The sequence below is a fragment of the Lynx canadensis genome, chromosome B3 (assembly GCF_007474595.2).
Source record: "Lynx canadensis isolate LIC74 chromosome B3, mLynCan4.pri.v2, whole genome shotgun sequence".
NCBI lineage: Eukaryota > Metazoa > Chordata > Mammalia > Carnivora > Felidae > Lynx > Lynx canadensis.
The window spans coordinates 120,741,577-120,759,105 of NC_044308.2; the positions used below are offsets into that span (position 1 = coordinate 120,741,577).

The following is a 17,529-nucleotide window of genomic DNA, read 5'->3' on the forward strand; positions in this document are numbered from 1 at the left end:
CAAGAACAGTGTAGTAAGTTTTTCATAAGCGGTTCAAATTAAAGGAACATTCTTGGGATGCCTGGGTGGCTCAGTGGGTTATGCATCCGACTTGGGCCCAGGTCATGATCTCACAGCATGTGAGTTCAAGCACTGCATCGGGCTCTGTGCTGACAGCTCAGGCTCTGGAGCCCAGAACCTGCTTTGAGTTCTGGGTCTCCCTCTCTCTCTGCCCCTCCCCTGCTCACCCTCTGTCTCTGTCTCTCTTTCAAAAATAAACATTTTTAAAAATTAAAAACAAAAAAAGGAACATTCTTTATCCTGATTTGTGTCCTTCCTAATTTGTGGAGATTGAAAAGGTCCCTTCTTTAGTGAAATGATCATGAGAGGAAATGGTGTGTGTGTGTGTGTAAGTTTATTTATTTATTTTGAGAGTGAGAGAGAAGGCAAGCAGGGAAGGGACAGAGAGGAGAGAGAGAATCCCAAGCAGGCCCCATGCTGACCATGCAGAGCCCAACATGGGGCTCACACCCACAAACTGTGAGATCATGACTTGAGCCTAAATCAAGAGTCCAAGGCTTAACCCCTGAGCCACCCAGGTACCCCAGAAATGGTGTTTTTTTTTTTAAAAAAAGAGCCCTAACAAAATTAAAAATTGTGAACTCTGAACTGCCAACCACTTCCTACTCCCCACAAATCAGTTTTTTGAAATATTAACAGTCCATGAAATTTAGAAGCTTGGGAAACACAGTTGTAGAGTTTTTTTAGATTTTCGGATTACTGAGTTCCTTGAAACACTGGGGGGCAAAGTGGAGTGGGTGCTAGCCCGCCAGCCATGACCTTGTGGTGTGCTAGCGCCTTCTCCCCTTGCTTCCACAAGTGAGTCAGGACAAAGTCGGGCTGCAGCGGGAGACCTGTGGTGTGTGGCATCTCACCGCAGCGAAGAGAGGAGTGGAGCCCGCCATCGCGCTCTCTAGGTCACGTGATGGGGGCCGCCAGCCCATGGTTGAGTACTTCCTTCAGACTCCCTCCATTTCTTTTCCGTCATCACCCTTGAGGAGTCTTGTGAGAGATCAGGCTTCTTAAAGCGTCAAGGTCACAGCTCACTCCTCTGCTCTCAGCTTCCTCCAACTTATCCCGCTCTGGATTTGGTTGAGGGAGCAAGTCTAGACCGTGCTTATACAAACTCACAGGTGCCAGGAAGGGCTAGCCTCTCGGAGTTCTGGGAATTTACACCCTCAGTGTTGTACACGTTTCTGGCTCCACATGTGCCGGGTGGATTTTTAGCAAACTGAAAGGAGTTAAGAGAATGACAGAAATGTATCGGTTTTAATTTATGATGAAAGTTGGAAGGAATGTTTATTTTAGCTGAACTGCAAAAAGTATGGGGGAACAGGGCATTTCTTTGTAAATGTCTGGGAGGTATAGACCTGAGGAGAGGGGAGAGCTGATTTAGCAGGACCCAGAGGGGTAGAGCTGAGATTCAGAGGATGCCATCCGGGGTGGAAAAATCCAGGACAAATTTTAAGAATGACTTTTGAGGCTGAAATCTGTTCTCTTTGGATCAGCTACTTCAGCAAACTGCCGGCAGCCTCATCCCACGAGTCATTTGAAGTGGGCAGTTTGATGGCCGCACATTGAGATACAGGATATGGGTCTTTTATTATGGGGTACGTGGGAATATTTGGGGAAGTGTGACCCCGCCAGAGTAACTGGCAGACACTGTGGTCATCCTGAGCATCACGGTTAGTTGCCAGTGAGCAGCGGAACTGTGGTTTCCTCTTCTTGGTTAAGCCAACTTTAAAGGATTTCTGTATCTTCGGGGCAGCAGGGAATAGGTAAGAGTTGGCCCCCTGGAACGACACTTGGGCGAGGCAGCCCCATATACAGGTCCCTGCAGTGTTCGCCTGCCGGAAACTTCCTATTGTTGCAGCCCTAGGCATTCCAGATCTTGCCGCCAGGGTGTGTAGTTTAGTACTATCATGATTTCTGGTAAATAGTATGGCCGCCACCGTCACCACCGTTTACTGTGTGCTCTGCGCCAGAGATGGTCTCCAGTGTTCACAGTGGATCTGCAAGAGACTTGGGACCACTGTTGTTCTTCCCATGAGGAAAAGGAGCTTAGCGAAGACACGACTAGCCCAAGGCTACACAGCTGGAAAGTGGCGATTCTAGGATTTGAACCCAGGACTCTCTCTCCTCTCCTCCAATCTGTCCCTCCATCCCTCCTTTAAAATCATCATGGCTTTTCCCCTTTCCTTCTTTATGGCAGATGCCCTTCTCCCCGCATTTAGTCACCCCTTCTTCAAACTGCTGTTCTGTCGGTATGAAGAGCACATCTTGTGACATGAGGCAAAGACAGCCACTTTCCAAGGCCCGAGACTTATATTGAATTCCTCTTAATACACTTTGGCACAGTGCTCACTAACGGTATATTGTTGGCATCACTTTTTGACCCTGACTTGACCCTTAACCCATCCGTTGGCTGACCGCTCTACAGAGGTTAAGGGTTAGGCTGAGTTCCTTTTTGGTCCTCCCATCTTATTGAACACACCTGTATCTTGAGCAGATGTATTTACTCTGTGCCTAGAAAGTGAAGGAAGGAAATGGTCCTTTGGTTTGGTCTTCCCAAATCTTCCCCTTGTCATTCTAGTCTCTCTTGTTATTGGGCAATTTTTTTTTCTTTTTCTTTTTCTGTTTTTTTTTTTTTTTTAGCCTAGACAGGTTCTTTTTGTAGTTTCTCTGTTGTTTCAAACCTGTTCCAGCTGGCATGCATCTAGTGTCTAGGAACTCACCTATCACCTGGTTCAGTGCAAAGCTTTGGTGTCAGAGACTTGGACTTGAATCCTTGCTCCGTGACTTAGAACAGGATGATTTTAGGGGAGTTAGCCTCTAAGTTTCAGTTTCCTTGTTGGTAAACTTGGCGGGTGGTATTGTCCTTCGCTGGGGCACGAGGATTCTGCATAGCGATTCTGCTAAAGCTTTGGCGTATAGCAAATCCTCAAGGGATGATGGCTAATACTATTATCATTCGTTAGGAATTAGCAAGGATATTCTTTGTCATTGTGTAGATTGGCTTATTCACCATGGATGAAGTCTTTTTTGCTTATTCTCATTTTTCTCTGTACCTTTTCTTCTCTCTCTCTCTGTCTCCATCTCCTTCATACCGGCTCAAACCGATGATGAGTGTCACATATCATCGTTTACATCTCCTTGCCCAGATACCCTGTCCCAGAATTGAAAATACTATAATTCATAGACTCTTAGAATCACAAAATTGTGAACCAAAGGGAATCCCCTCTGGCTTGAGTGAAAATCCAGAATCTTGGAGCCAGTCAGCGGTAGAATCAGGACGAGAGCCTGGATTACCTGGTGTCCAGTCTAATGTTCTTTCCGCCATGTTTTTTCCTTACCCACCTTTCACATACCCATATGTACACACAACTACAATAGAATCCACGGTCAATTGAAGTGGGTGAGGGTGTGAGGAGGCACCTTGTATAAAAGGCTCTCTCCTGTCACTTGTAATTGTGGTGGGGATGTCAAGACTGGAGGTTTTAGGTGAAGAGTTGTTTTCTGGTCCTCAGGGCATCGGTGTCAGGAATTCCCAGCCGCCAGGTGGAAAGTGACTGTCACATCCAGCCCAGTTCTTCACTGAGCAGATAGATCCATGAACAACCCCCATATTGGTGCCCCTCCTCTTCATCAACCCTGCCTTTGGCCTCCTTTGTTAACCTGAACTTTATGCATCTGGTTTCTTTCATTTCTTAACTTCACATTAAAATCAGAAACATCCAGAAAAGTAGACACAATAAACACAGTAGTCCAATGAATAGCATATGCCCACCACCTAGCTTCAACTGTTATCAACATCAATGATTATTTGTCTTTCCTTAAATGATAATTTGTAAAATATCTGTTAATTCTATGCATAAGTGTTTTATATTTATACATTTTGCTCAATTATCTCAAAGCAGACCTCGTGACGTGTCACTTTAATACTTCAGCGTGTATCTCTAGAAAAATGGGGATGTTTTCCTAGAAATCTACAATTCCACACCTCACAGTATTAGTTCCCTGACATCATCCATACTTGGTCCATATCCATTGCCCCCTGTTATCATCCAAATGCATTTTATGGCTATTTTTTCAAAGCAGGATCCAATCCAGAACCAAACCATTACATTCCTCTTAAGTCTCTCTGAATTTAGAATAGTCTACCTTTTTAATGGTGTTGACTTTTTGGGCCAGTTGTCCTATAGAGATCCCCCCACACCGGATTTGTCTGAGCCTTCCTTTCTGCTCTCACTCTTACTCTTGCAACAAGCTGGAAACATCTTGGAGGGCTCGATGGACATTGGCAACAGGAGTTTTTCCTGGGTGATGGTGCATGCTTCAGGTGAAGCACCTTACCTCCCACTGGTAGTGCTGCTAAGTCTGACCACTGAGTTAGGGTCAGGATAGTATCTCTGTTGTGAAGGAACATTTTCTCCCTTGTGCCTGCATGTGATATATGGGGCAATTCCTTGGTACTGTGAGAATGTCTGGTTCCCTGTCAGTCTTTCACCTAAGAGCTTTAACATCTAGTGACCATCAAGTTTTATTCTTACACTTAAAGCAGATTTTGCATTTTGTTACGTCCATTTCCGTCTTGAAAGAGCTATGCGTACTCACAGGGGTCGATTTACAAGTTTGGATGGTCCATTACCTTCATGACCTTAAATCTGTGAGGGAGAAACTGAGGTCTGTGGTGAATTAGTTGTCACACCCAGGGCCGAGGCTGGAGAAAGAAGGGGACAGAGATGGAACTGGACACAGGTTTAAGGAGCACACACCAGCCCCTGTGTTGAATTCACATCTTTATCAGTGTTAGTCTTCTCTCTCATCAAGCATATAAGAACACCTGTCTTGGATCTTCTGTCCGGTTCTTAGAGAAAGGTGGGGAAATTTGCTCTCAGCCCATAATCGCGTTGAACACCAGAGCTGTGTTGCCCCTAGAAGCTGGGAGATGGGTGGGTGTGAAGTTTGCGAGGGATCTTGCTTAACCAAATGTCTCTTCTGTTGGGAATACATGCGTGTGTTTGGACTGCATTTTTGAAACAGGTTGCAGTTTGGATTTGGGAGTGACTCATATTGTGGGGTTTCTCTGGGACTTTCGAGAGTGTGTGAGAAGTTTCTAAACTCAAAAGGCTCCTTTTTTGGCACTGCAGCATCTTTTCTATTTCGGCATCTTAAGAATCTGGGGGAACCATATAAAGATCAGAAACAAGTCTGGCCCTAAAGGCTCCCTGTGACATAGTAATTCCAGTTAGTTGAATCTTGGCCCATTCGGATGAGACCATATAAAGAGGCCGCTTCCTGAATTTCCCGCTCTCTGTCTCTCACAGGCTCCTTTTTGTAGAAAGCTGGTATTTCAGGACCGCAACCGCCAGTCATGTGCTTTCAACTCTTCACTCTCAGTCTTTCCTGCCCCCTGTTTATTTTTGGAGAGAGCACATTTTTGCTTCTCTCCAGGAGCTATGCGGGGTCCTGCCCCCTCCGTCCATCAGGCGGCAGCCCCAGCAGGCTGTGCTCATTTCCCACACTCGGAGACGTGACTCCAGCTTTCAAGAGAGAACACGAGGGATGCGCCGCCTAAGGGCTCCTGTCGCCCAATCCTATTTCTGGCCCTCGTGCTGTTGCATGTTTTAAGACTCTCCTTCTTAAAGCACATTTGGATAATGTTACCTGGCAGTAAATCTGCCCAAATTGGAAATGGTTTTCCCAGCAGATGTTTTGAGGCTGTGCTTCTGAATTTCAGAGGCAGAACAATGAAAAGAAGAAACCAGGACCTTTTGAATTCTAGAATCAGGTCTTCTTTTTCGCTTTTAAGAGCACTTGAGTTTTCCCCTCTTTTCCCGTCCAGGGTTTTGTTTGTTTGTTTGTTTGTTTTGTTTGTTTACCCTTCTCCTAACACAGGGGTAGCAAACAGACTTCTTCCAAAGTCTTGATTCAAACAGATTGTTGATGTCTTCCTGAGTGCTTGATTAGGGAGGATTCTGGACTTGGTGGGCTCCATGGAAAAAAAAAGAAACAAAGGCCCCAGCTGACTGTCTTAGCCTGTCTAGCCTTATTAGAGTAAGTTTCAAGTTTAGAGGATGGAGCAAGAGCTAATTCCTTTTCCTTTAAATACCCGGGCCATTATACAGAGAACTCAGACCCAGAATATTTGAGAGCAGATAAATCACATGTTCATGTCCTCTTGTCCTGCCCAGACCTGATGGGCAGGAGAGGGAAGGACCCCTGGCCCCAATCGAAAGGTTTGTAACCAAAGGGTTACAACTTCTCACCACACCAGGCAGGGACTGGAGCTCTGGAAGTCAAGCTTGGGAGCACGTGCATGTCTCTAAAGCACCCCCCCCCCGCCCCCCAGCATTTCATCTGTCACCCAGGGAAACTGGAAGCTGCATTCCCGGCAGCTGGTCCTAAGAGGACAACAGGAAGGGTGTGGCCTGTAAGTGTGTTTCCTATGAGATCACTCTGTGAGAAAGCTGCGACACTCTTTTTGAAACAGGGCCTATCAGGTATCTAGGTGTCTTCATAGCTCGTAGGAAGCTCAGCCAGACCCTCATGGGCTGGACTGTCCATTCAAAGGACCCGCCAGACCTTTTAAATTATATTGCTAAAAGCCAGTGAGCCACTTACATTTCAGACAGATCGCTTGCACTTAATGTCAAACCGCTGCCTCATGAACAAGTTGCAACAGCTTCCACTTAACAGCCTGCATTGGAAAGTAACAGGTGCCAAGCTGCTCAGACCCCCCAGAGAGTTCTCCCAGGGACTCCTACCAATATGCCGATCAATGAATAGCGTTTACTGCAGCCCAAGTGTTATTTATGTGCTCTCCTGGAATCCCTGTCCCTTGCATCTGGTTGCTTCAGGAACGCTTTTCCTTTTCATCTCCATGTATATTTCAAATCCAGGGCAAGCTCCACTTCCCCCATGAAGCTTCCTCGCCCTCTCCTTGTCCACAGCACTTCCTGGCTTGCACAGTTCTGTTGAATCTTCAGTCCTGTACTGCCAGCTTCTGCACTCTTGTCACAGTTCTGTCTTAACGATGCGCCAGGGGAAAGTGGTTCCAGTAAAACCACCGGAGGTGGCAAGAAAACTGCAGAATTCGGTGGAACTATCCCGTGGCTGAAGGGATCCCTCCTCAGCTTCGCCTTTGGACCATGGCTGCAGCCTGTCCCTGGAATAACCCTTTCCCTCCACCCCTGATGCCTGCTTCCCACCTCCAGTGTGGCCTCTTCAGTTTCAGAGTAAGCCAGATGTCCCATCACGTAGATTTCATACAGACCTGATAACACTCTGAATTTGGCCTCTTCTCTACCTCACTGAACAGGGGTAACGTTTGAGGACAAAGGTGCCATCTGTTTTTTTTTGTTGTTGTTTTTTAATCTTACCCAGTGCACATAGGACAGTGCCCAGCTCCCCACAGAGGGAACGAAGTTGGATTCTGGGGGAACTGCCTTTGTAACTTAATAGGGGTTAATTAAGTCTGTTTCATCTAGACAGAATATTTGTGTGTGGCCATAACAAGACTTACAGTAGGGAGTATTACAAAAAAGTTTTCTTACCCTGGGACCCAGGATATGAGACCGAAACTAAGGATTTTCCATGAGGAGGGAGACAGCTCCCGCTTCGTGCCAAGCCCCAGCTTGTGGGGAGCGAGTTCTGCCTGCCCTTCTGGTCTCCCCTCTTCCTCTGCACTCTCTCCCAAGGTCGAGGTCGGCGAAGCTCCCGGTGGGGAGTGGGGAGGACAGTCGCAGCCTCTGCCCCACCCTGCGCATCTCAGGGGAAGGTAGCTTACACAGTTTTTACAGCCTTATGTCAAGTCTTGAAGTCTTTAGTCACTTGTGAAAAAAAACCCTTTGATTTTGGAACTAGGTTTTCAGTCTGTTGGATGCGGAGGTATGACTCTTACGTGGTGATCTTTTTGTTTTGATGCTGCGGTCCTAATGTAGCAGCTGGTACGCTTTCCTAACGGGAGGAGCGTGAGAGAAAATGCATCTTTGTGCTACTGCTGGCCGGCTGGAAAGGGCTCACATCAGCCCTCCGACAGCCGTGGCTTCCTGGGATTTGTGGTTAAAGGAGATAAAGCAGGTCGTTTTGGTTTTCAGAGTCTCAGGGAACTTTATTAACCACACAATGTCCCTTAGTAGTCAAAGTGACGGCTCAGGCCGGGCTCAATTTTTTTCTCTTTTTTTTTTCCTAATGGTGGTATATTTTACTGCCCGCGGTCTAACCTTTCACATACTGACATTAGTAACGCCGCCGGTGATGATCACAGGGGAAGACAGAGTGCTGGCGTGGCGGGCACTGCTCTAAGCGCTGACCGTGCAGCCCCTGATTTAGTCTGGCCATTTAGCAGTTACTCAAAGGAGCGCATTTTGACGGAAGTATAGGCTGCTGGTGCCCCTTTTCCGAGCCGTCTGATCTCCCAGAGCCCCTTCCCAGTTCAGTCTCTGCTCCCTCTGTCGCCGTTGTCACCCCACAGTGGAAAACCGCCGGGACCAGGAGACAAGTGGCGGAACCCTGCCAGTGCGACCCCAGTTCGCTCCCTTCTCGCCCACTCTCAGCATCTCACGGCACTGGGAGAGTGCCAGGGGGACTCAGGCACCCCGACCTTGTGGCGCCCTGGATCTGACTTGGTTCATTCTGTGCTTCCCAACATCCAGAGCGAAGAGAAGAGAGCAGAGGATGCCAGCTCTGAGGCCGTAGCTCCGGGGTCACTTGCACGCGTGACCGTGTGGGCCGGGCAGGTGTTATCGCTGAGTGAAGTGGGGCTAGGGGTAAGATACGGGCACTCCTTCGGTGTGCATCCGGAACTTGTAAGATAAGCTCACACTTCCAGCCGAGAGATACGCTCAGGCCCGTCTTTCTCAAAACACCTGAGCTGGCTTTCATTTTCCATTAGACATAGGAACAGAGAGAGGATTCTGCACTGCAAGGGGAACAACAGCACAAGAGCAGTAGTAACAGAGGGCAGCTGCACTTTAGCAGGAAGGAGACAGAGAGGGCGGGTGGGGACTGTGGCCAACTGGAATGCGCCGGTCTTGTCCACAGGGGCAACTATGATCTCAGCCCCAGAGCTACTGGATCTTAGAGTTTTTCAGGAGAAGCCGGATTTTGTGTGCAGATCTTCCAGTTTTTTAAATATTAATTTAAATTTACAAACCAAAACAAAAAAACCCACTGTCTGGCAAAACACAACATGTGGCTGTGGGTCTGTCACCTCCAAATTCAGGAATGTTCATTCTCACAAGATGGTCCTATCCTTGGGTAAGGAAGTAGGGAATGTTACCTGCAGAAGTACAGGGAAGACGGCCTGTAGGCCAGACTCGTTTAAAACATCCTCAAGGGGGCCCCCTGTGATTCAGTCTGGTTCTCTTTAACATTTCAAGTGTCCCCAGCACAGTGCCTTACACACAGTAGAAGCTCAGCCAGACAGGGTTGTTGCTTTCTGCTTATATGCAAGTTTGGTTTGTGGTAGTTTGGGGCTATTCCGCTGCCAGGTAGCTGGTCCTTCGACAGCTCCTGCTTTTGAAAAAACTTAACCTCTGAGCTTCAGTTCTGGATTCCTGGGACAGAGGAATCGATTGGTCCCCTGGTTCATCCAGTGTCTGAGGGAAGTAGGGTTGTGGAGTAGAGGCTTCCCCTTCTGGCCCAGGGGTGGGTGGGTGTGGGTGGCAGGGACACCAGACAAGGATGTGTGGACTGGGGAGCAGCGGTGGGCATCTCCTTGCTACATCTTCTTTGGATTGGGATTTCCCCCCTGATAGAGACAGACGGTAGCTTGTTTTCCACTTCTGCATTTTTGTCATTTCTAACAGAGTCCCTCAGATAGCTCTATTACCTGCCTCTAGCTTAGAAAAGTCAAGTTCGTTTTCTCTAACGTGGCACCTAGCATGTCCTGGGAGCTGAGTTGGATAGAGGCATTTTAGGGCTTCGTTTCTTCTCAGTCATTTCCGGAAGGTTCTGGCTCACCCTGGTATCTAGATGGAGCATGTCCTTGGCAGGCTGGGGTGCTACTAGAAAAGCCAGAAAGAAAGTATATCTTGGTGCAAAATAAAACATCAAAAGTATAAAGGTATTTTGGCACATTGAGAGATGTTTTCTTAAAAAGTTACAAGTTAGGGGGAGCCTGGGTGGCTCAGTCACTTGACCATCTGATTTCAGTTCAAGCCCCATGTCGGGCTCTGTGCTGACAGCTCAGAGCCTATAGCCTGCTTCAGATTCTGTCTCCCTCTCTCTGCCCCTGTCCTGATCGTGCTCTGCCCCTCTCTCTCAAAAATAAACATTAAAAAGAAATTTTTTTAAGTTACAAGCTAAGCTTTAAGTGATAAATTTAAAGGATGTTGCAATGACACATTTTAGTCTAAGGTTCTACAAACCACATCCTTCCTGCTAAATTTGACTGCTGCTTGTTTTTATAAAGTTTTATTGGAACACGGTGACACCTGTTTGCTTACTTATTGTCTGTGGCTGTTTATTGCCCTACAGTGTCAGAATCGAATAGCTGCAACAGAGACTGTGTGGCCCGCAGAATGAGAAATATTGAAAAAGTTGGCCAACCTATGTTTTTAGTCATTCATCAAAATATCTCCTTAGACTGAGAGCAACAGTTATAAGTATATGCAGTTCTTAGAAAAAGGAAGTTGACATTTCAAAAAACAATCCTAGGAGAATGCTGGGCAATTGAAAATAGGAAATGTTCTCATTGCTGTTTTATCCACCTTGATTGACTCAGTGGATTGCTTGATGTTCCCTTGGTATTTCCAGTTGAGATGTGCTGGACCAGAATGCCCACACTTGGGTTCCTGAATGCATCCTTTGCAGGTGAATCTTTCTTCCCCAAATAAGCTGAGTAGATTTTTATCCTGCCAGTTTAGTTTATGTTTTTTAAGCAAACCTCTGTTTTACATCTTTTTTTATTACCTTTCAATTTCTAAAAGATAAAGTGATTGTAAAGAAAAAAAAAACAGAAGATGGACAACAACACAAAGAAGGAAATTAAAAATTGTCCATAATTCTGTCACTGGGGTCCTCTCTCGTGTATTATATAGCTCATTAGACACTTGATATTACGTATTAATAGTTTTTTCACCAAATTGGAAGCATATATGTACTGTTCTGCAACATGTTTGTTTGTTTGTTTTTAATTTTTTTAAGGTTTATTTCTTTTTGAGAGAGAGACAGAGTTCTAGCAGGGGAGGGGCAGAGAGAGAGGGAGGCACAGAATCCGAAGCAGGTTCCAGGCTCTGAGCTGTCAGCACAGAGCCTGACGCAAGGCTCGAACCCACCAACCGTGACATCATGACCTGAGCCAAAAGCGGACACTTAACCGACTGAGCCACCCAGGCACCCCTGCAACATGTTTTTTAAAAGTTAATATATACTGAATATTCTCATATCATTAAGTATCCTTTTTTACCATGTTCTTCATTATTACGTAGTATCTTCGTGTGTGTATTCCATGATTTACTTCATTTCTTATTGCTGTCTATTTTGGTTTTGAATTTTTTACGATTCAGAAATGACACAAGGTCTCTCTCTCTCTCTCTCTCTCTCTCTCTCTCTCTCTCTCTCATTCTTTCTTTGGAATAAATTCCTTGGATTAGAATCACTGGCTTAAAAAGTATGAAGTACTTCTAAGGCTTTCACTAAGCTTTGCCAAATTGCCCTATAGATCTTGCTTTTTTACATACCCACAGATGGGCATGAAAGCACCCAGATTTTGAAAGTAAATTAGAAAGGCTACCGTATTTTTATTTGAAAGATTTCGATAGGCAGAATATTGGTTCAGGTGGCCTTAACCTCATCCACTGCGTGCTTGAATGTCAATGGTGAGCGACTGTTATTTTGGATTCTCCTTCCCTTTTAGGCTCCCCCTCCCAAGCCGCCGCGCAGGCAAGGAGGCTGGGCAGATGATTCCACGAAGGCTTCAAAGTAAGTGCGGCAGCTCATGAGGGTGGAGGTGGGCATTTTGCTCTTGTGGGTTTTTTCTTTCCGTTTTTGTAACAACTTGATTGAGGTGTAATTCCAATTCCATGTAATTCACCCATTTAAAATGGACAATTCAGTCCTTCCTGGTGCCTTTAACAGAGTTGTGCTACCAGCACCTCAGTCAATTTTAGAACATTTTCATCACCTGCCCCTTTAAAGAAACCTGGTACCCATTAGAGTTATTTCCCATGCCCTCCGCCCCCCAACATCCCCAACCCTAGGCAGCCACCATTCTGCTTTCTGTCTCTGTGACTTGCCTGTTCTAGACATTTTGCATAAATGGAATCGTACATCATGTGGTCCTCTGTGACTGACTTTTCACTTGGCTTGACGTTTTCAAAGTTCATCCATATGTGGCATTCGGTGTTCTTTTTGTTTTATTTCATTTGTTTTGTTTTGTTTTAAATGTTTATTTATTTTTGAGAGAACGAGAGAGCGGGGGAGGGACAGAGAGAGAGGGAGACAGAATCTGAAGCAGGCTCCAGGCTCTGAGCTGGTAGCACAGAGCCCGACGCGGGGCTCGAACTCACGAGCCGCAAGATCATGACCCGAGCTGAAGTCGGACGCTCAACCGACTGAGCCGCCCAGGCGCCCCTCTGTGTTCTTTTCTTAAAAAATGGAGGGGGGCGCCTGGGTGGCTCAGTCGGTTGAGCATCTGAGTTCAGCTCAGGTCACGATCTCGCAGTTCGTGAGTTGCTAGCTGCTATCAGCACAGAGCCGGCCTCAGATCCTCCGTCTCCCTCTCTCGCTGTCCTTCCCCCGCTCACGCTCTCTCTCAAAAATAGATAAAATATTTAAAAAAAAATTTTTTTAAATGGAGGTATAATCGACACACATTATATTGGTTTCAGGTAAACAACATAATGATTCGCTATTTGTATCTATTGCTACATGATCACCACAATGTACAAGTTAACATTCGTCACCATACATAGTTACAAAAATTTTTTTGTCTCGTGCTGAAAACTTTTAAGATCCACTCTCTTGGCAACTTTCAAATATACAATACAGTATATATATTTTAATGTTTATTTATTTTTGAGAGAGAGACACACACACACCATGTGAGCAGGGGAGGGGCAGAGAGAGAGGGAGACACAGAATCCGAAGCGGGCTCCAGGCTCCGAGCTGTCAGCACAGAGCCCCACACGGGGCTCGAACCCACAGACCGTGAGATCATGACCTGAGCCGAAGTTGGACGTTTAACTACCCAGGCGCCCCCTGCAATACAGTGTTATTAACTGTAGTCACCACGCTTACATTCCATCTTCATGACTTAAGTCATTATATAACTGGAAGTTTGTACCTTTTGACCCTCATTCTGTGTTCTTAAAGTAACTTTCTAAACAGAATGGAATGGCTGGTTAGTAATTGCAGGATTACAAACCACTTTGGTCTCTAATTCCTTGCACTAAGTCTTTGATGGGAAGTAAACCAGAAAAAAAATATTTACTACACCAGCAGGATGGCCAGCTTTCAAGTTTAACTATTTGAGATATACTTGGAAAAGGAATTTCTTTTTCTTGAAACACAGACATTACTCTTTTTTTTTTTTTAAGGTTATTTATTTATTTTTGAGAGGGAGAGAGAGAGAACGCAGGAGGGGCAGAGAGAGAGGGAGACAGAGAATCCCAAGCAGGCTCTGTGCCATCAGCACAGAGCCCAATGTGGGGCTGGATGTCACAAACTGTAAGATCGTGACCAGAACCAAAATCAAGAGCCAGTTGCTTAACTGACTGAGCACCCCAGGCCCCCTAGACGTTACTCTTGTCGAGAAATTTCCTTCAGCACTCATTGCCTTCAAAGTATATATTTTTCTAATTCTTTTCCTCCCTTCATTTACACACACACACACACACACACACACACACACACACGTACGTTTCCCCCTCTGAATCATTTGAAAACAAGTTGCAGACATCATGACATTTCACCTCTAAATACTTCAGCATGCATCTCTCAAGATTAAGGACATTCTCCAGATAATCACAGTATGATTATCACATCCAAGTAATTTCATAATGAATTAACAGTTAGTATATAGTTTATATTTAAATTTACCCAGTTGTCCCCAAATGTCTTTTATAGCTCCAGGATCCAGTCAGAGTTCACACATTGTGTTGAGTCGTTCTACCTCTTTATCTAAAATCATTTTTATTTAAATCTATCTGGATAAGTGCAGTTAAAGATAAATTTATCTTCTCTAAAATCTCTCTCTTGATCTGAAATAATTCCAATTCCTCCCCCGCTCTCCCAGACTTTTTTGAGGAGTCCAGGCCAGTTGTCTTACAGAATGTCATACATTCTGGTTTTCTCTGATTGGCCTTATGGTTAGGTTCAAATTGTAGGTTTCGGGCAAGAACAGGTGATTGTATATACTTCTTATCATATCAAAGTGGCATAGAAACACGTACTCAGAGACGCCTCACTCCCATCCTTATTCCCTCCTCCTCATTCCCATCCACCCCATCCAGTAACCTCTGTATTAGTTTCTGGTCTGTCCTTCCTATCTTGTCTTCTTCTTTCTTTTGCAGAATTAAACACACACACATGCAATTTTAATTTATTCTTCTTTGTTTCTATACATTAGGATTCAGCAAACTTTGACCCACAGGCTAGCTGCCAGTTTTCATAGATCATGTCTTATCAGAACACAGCCACACCCTTTCATTTTAAAAATTCAGATCTCTGATCTGTTTGGAATTAATTGTAGCCTACGATATAAAGCATGGATTCAGGTTTAATCTTTTTTGAAGTGGCTATTGCCCCCCCCCCCCGCCATTTATTTAAAAATGCATCTTTCTCCAGGGAATTTAGAATCATCTTTATCATATTCTCCATCTTTGTACCTGAGTCTCCTTTTGGACCTGTTACTCTGTTCCGGTGGGCTTTCTGTCTGTTCGTATGCCAGTAAATGCCACGCTCTTTGCCTTATGGAACACAGCACTACTTTTCAGTGCTAACCGAGAACAAGAAGGTAACGCGGCAGTATTAGTGAGTCTTAGAGGGTAGCCCCATTTTTCTAAGCTATTAGGAGATTTTAGTGCTTGTAATAGCTGGAATTTATTTTGAAGTATGGAGATGAGACAAATCCTGTATCTGCTCCTTCGAGAACAAAAGAGGATCTCAAAAACGGATCTATGAAATGAATGTATCAACGTACGTATTAAAGATTTTTCCAGATCAGATCAGCTTGCTCTTGGAAAAAGATGCTTTTCCATCTCGTATATTACTTCTCAAAGTATTGTCTTGTGTGGCTCCTTGGTCTGTGGCCTAGTCCTGAAGCTGCTGGGGGGCCCAGGCCTCCTCCTCGAACCTCCTCTCTTTGGCGTCAACCCTCACTCTTGCACGATCTCAACCCAGTCTCGGGAGTTTTACTATCACCTTCACAGTGACGACTTCAAAATATGTATCCCTCCAGGCCTTTCCCTGAACATCCAGTTATCCACGTGATGTTTCTACTTGAGGACACAACTCAGTCATAGCACGTCTGAATCAGTCCTCTTAATTGCCTCCCCTTCCATCCCATCCCCTAACCTGTACCTCCCAGAGTTTCCCTCACATCTCCGTAAATGGTGACTCTTCTCTTCCCCATTTCCCAGGCCATAAACTTTGGAATCCTCTTGGACCATTCTCTTGGTCTCAACTCATGTTCAGTCTGTCAGCAAACTGGCTCAGGTCTACAGATGAAATACATCTGCTGTGTGTCCTGCCAGTGCTTGGCTACAGTCACCGTCATTTTTAGCATTGACTCAAGTGAGAACGTCCTGACTGGTCTCCTCCCTTCATCCTTGCCTCCCTCTGTCTTATCTCTACGGAGGCAGAGTGACTTTTTTAAAACATAAGTGAGGTCATTTCACGTCTGTTGAGAACTCTCCAGTGGTATTCCCCATAGTCAAAGTACATCACAAAGCTTTTACCGTGGCTTACAAGGCTCTACCTGACTTCACTTTATATAAAGTAGCAGCCTGGTCACTCTGTGTTCCCATCTCTTGCTTTATGTGTCAGCATGTGACATATATGCATACATGTGCGTGTGTGTGTTTGTGTACACGTGCATATGTTACCTTTTTCTCTCTACTGTGATGTAAACTTCTTGAGAGGAGACACACACTGATTTGCCTATGCCCAGTACCTCGAATAGTGCCGGTCCATAATAAGTGCTCAGTGACTGTTTATTGAACATATGAGTGATCGCATCAGTGTTTTTGCTATCAGATCGAGCCACTCTGCTATCAGTGTGGAAAGTGGAGGTCTGAAAGGTTAGAACCGCTTTGGGGAAGGTACTAGTCTGTATGAAGGATGATAAGAGCTGAACTAGGGCACTGGTGTGAGCACGGAGAGGAGAGGAGCTTTGGAGACGTTTCGGAGATAGAGTTCACGGATGTGCCATTGGTTGGAGGTAGGGCAAAGGAGGGAGGAGGGGAGGGTCACCACAAGGCACCTCGCTTTGATGGCTGGTTGGGTAGTGGTGCCGTCAGATAGGGAATGCAGGAGAAACCTGATTTGTAGGCTGGTGGTGGTCCACATAGATAATTTCCACTGGAAATTAGTCTGGAAGGGAGGTCAAAAGAGAGGTGCAACTTGGATCATCTACGCAAGTAGAAGTCAAGGATGGAGCCTTGGATTTGGCTGTTTGGAGGTTACTAGGGACCTTTGAAAAAGTGGTACTGTGGGGGCGCCTGGGTGGCGCAGTCGGTTGAGCGTCCGACTTCAGCCAGGTCACGATCTCGCGGTCCGGGAGTTCGAGCCCCGCGTCGGGCTCTGGGCTGATGGCTCAGAGCCTGGAGCCTGTTTCCGATTCTGTGTCTCCCTCTCTCTCTGCCCCTCCCCCGTTCATGCTCTGTCTCTCTCTGTCCCCAAAATAAATAAACGTTGAAAAAAAAAATTTTTTTTAAAAAAAAGAAAAAGTGGTACTGTGATTTGCACTGGGGCAGAAGCCAGATGATGGGCTGAAAAGGAATTGAGGCGGGAAATGGTGATCTGGTCTCCTTCCCTGAGAAAGAAAGGAGATAATGGGACGGTATTTGGGAGTGGTTTGTGTTGAGAACGATGTGTGTAATACGTGGGGAAAGAGTGACTGCAGGTGAAATAGGGATTTGACCAAGCAGATCCTTGGAAGGATAGGACCTTCCAAGAGAGATTAATTAACCTTGGACAGAAGGAGGCGAGGATGTTTTTCCTCCAAGATAGGGAGCTTGGAAAAGTTGGGTAAGTGATCAAGAAGAATTCAGGGAGTAGGGAATTGGGGGAAGTTCATTTTGGATTGGCCTCTTGGTTTTCTTCTTTTTTCAAAGTAGAAAGGCACACTGTTGAGTTCACTGGAGCAAAGGAGAGCTGGTCTCGGGAGGCAGGCGGAGTAGATGTGAGGCACAAAGAGGATGGGCACTGACTAAGGGTGAGAGAGGCCGTTCTTGGGCTACATTGAGGAGCTGCCTGTTCGGGTCGGAAAACAGGGGCTCGTGCTCCTGCAGGGCACCCCAGGGAGTACAGAGTGCCCCCTGC

At 45.8% G+C, this 17,529-nt stretch overlaps 1 protein-coding gene across 2 annotated transcripts in view; it reads left to right on the plus strand.

The window, feature by feature from the left end:
* IFT43 (intraflagellar transport 43) overlaps positions 1-17,529 on the plus strand; it is an 81,855-nt gene that overhangs the window by 17,305 nt on the left and 47,021 nt on the right. For both annotated transcript variants that reach the window (XM_030319627.1, XM_032593425.1), the window contains one exon: positions 11,903-11,967. In XM_030319627.1, coding sequence (XP_030175487.1) covers positions 11,903-11,967 — 65 coding nt within the window. The remainder of the gene's footprint in view (positions 1-11,902; positions 11,968-17,529) is intronic.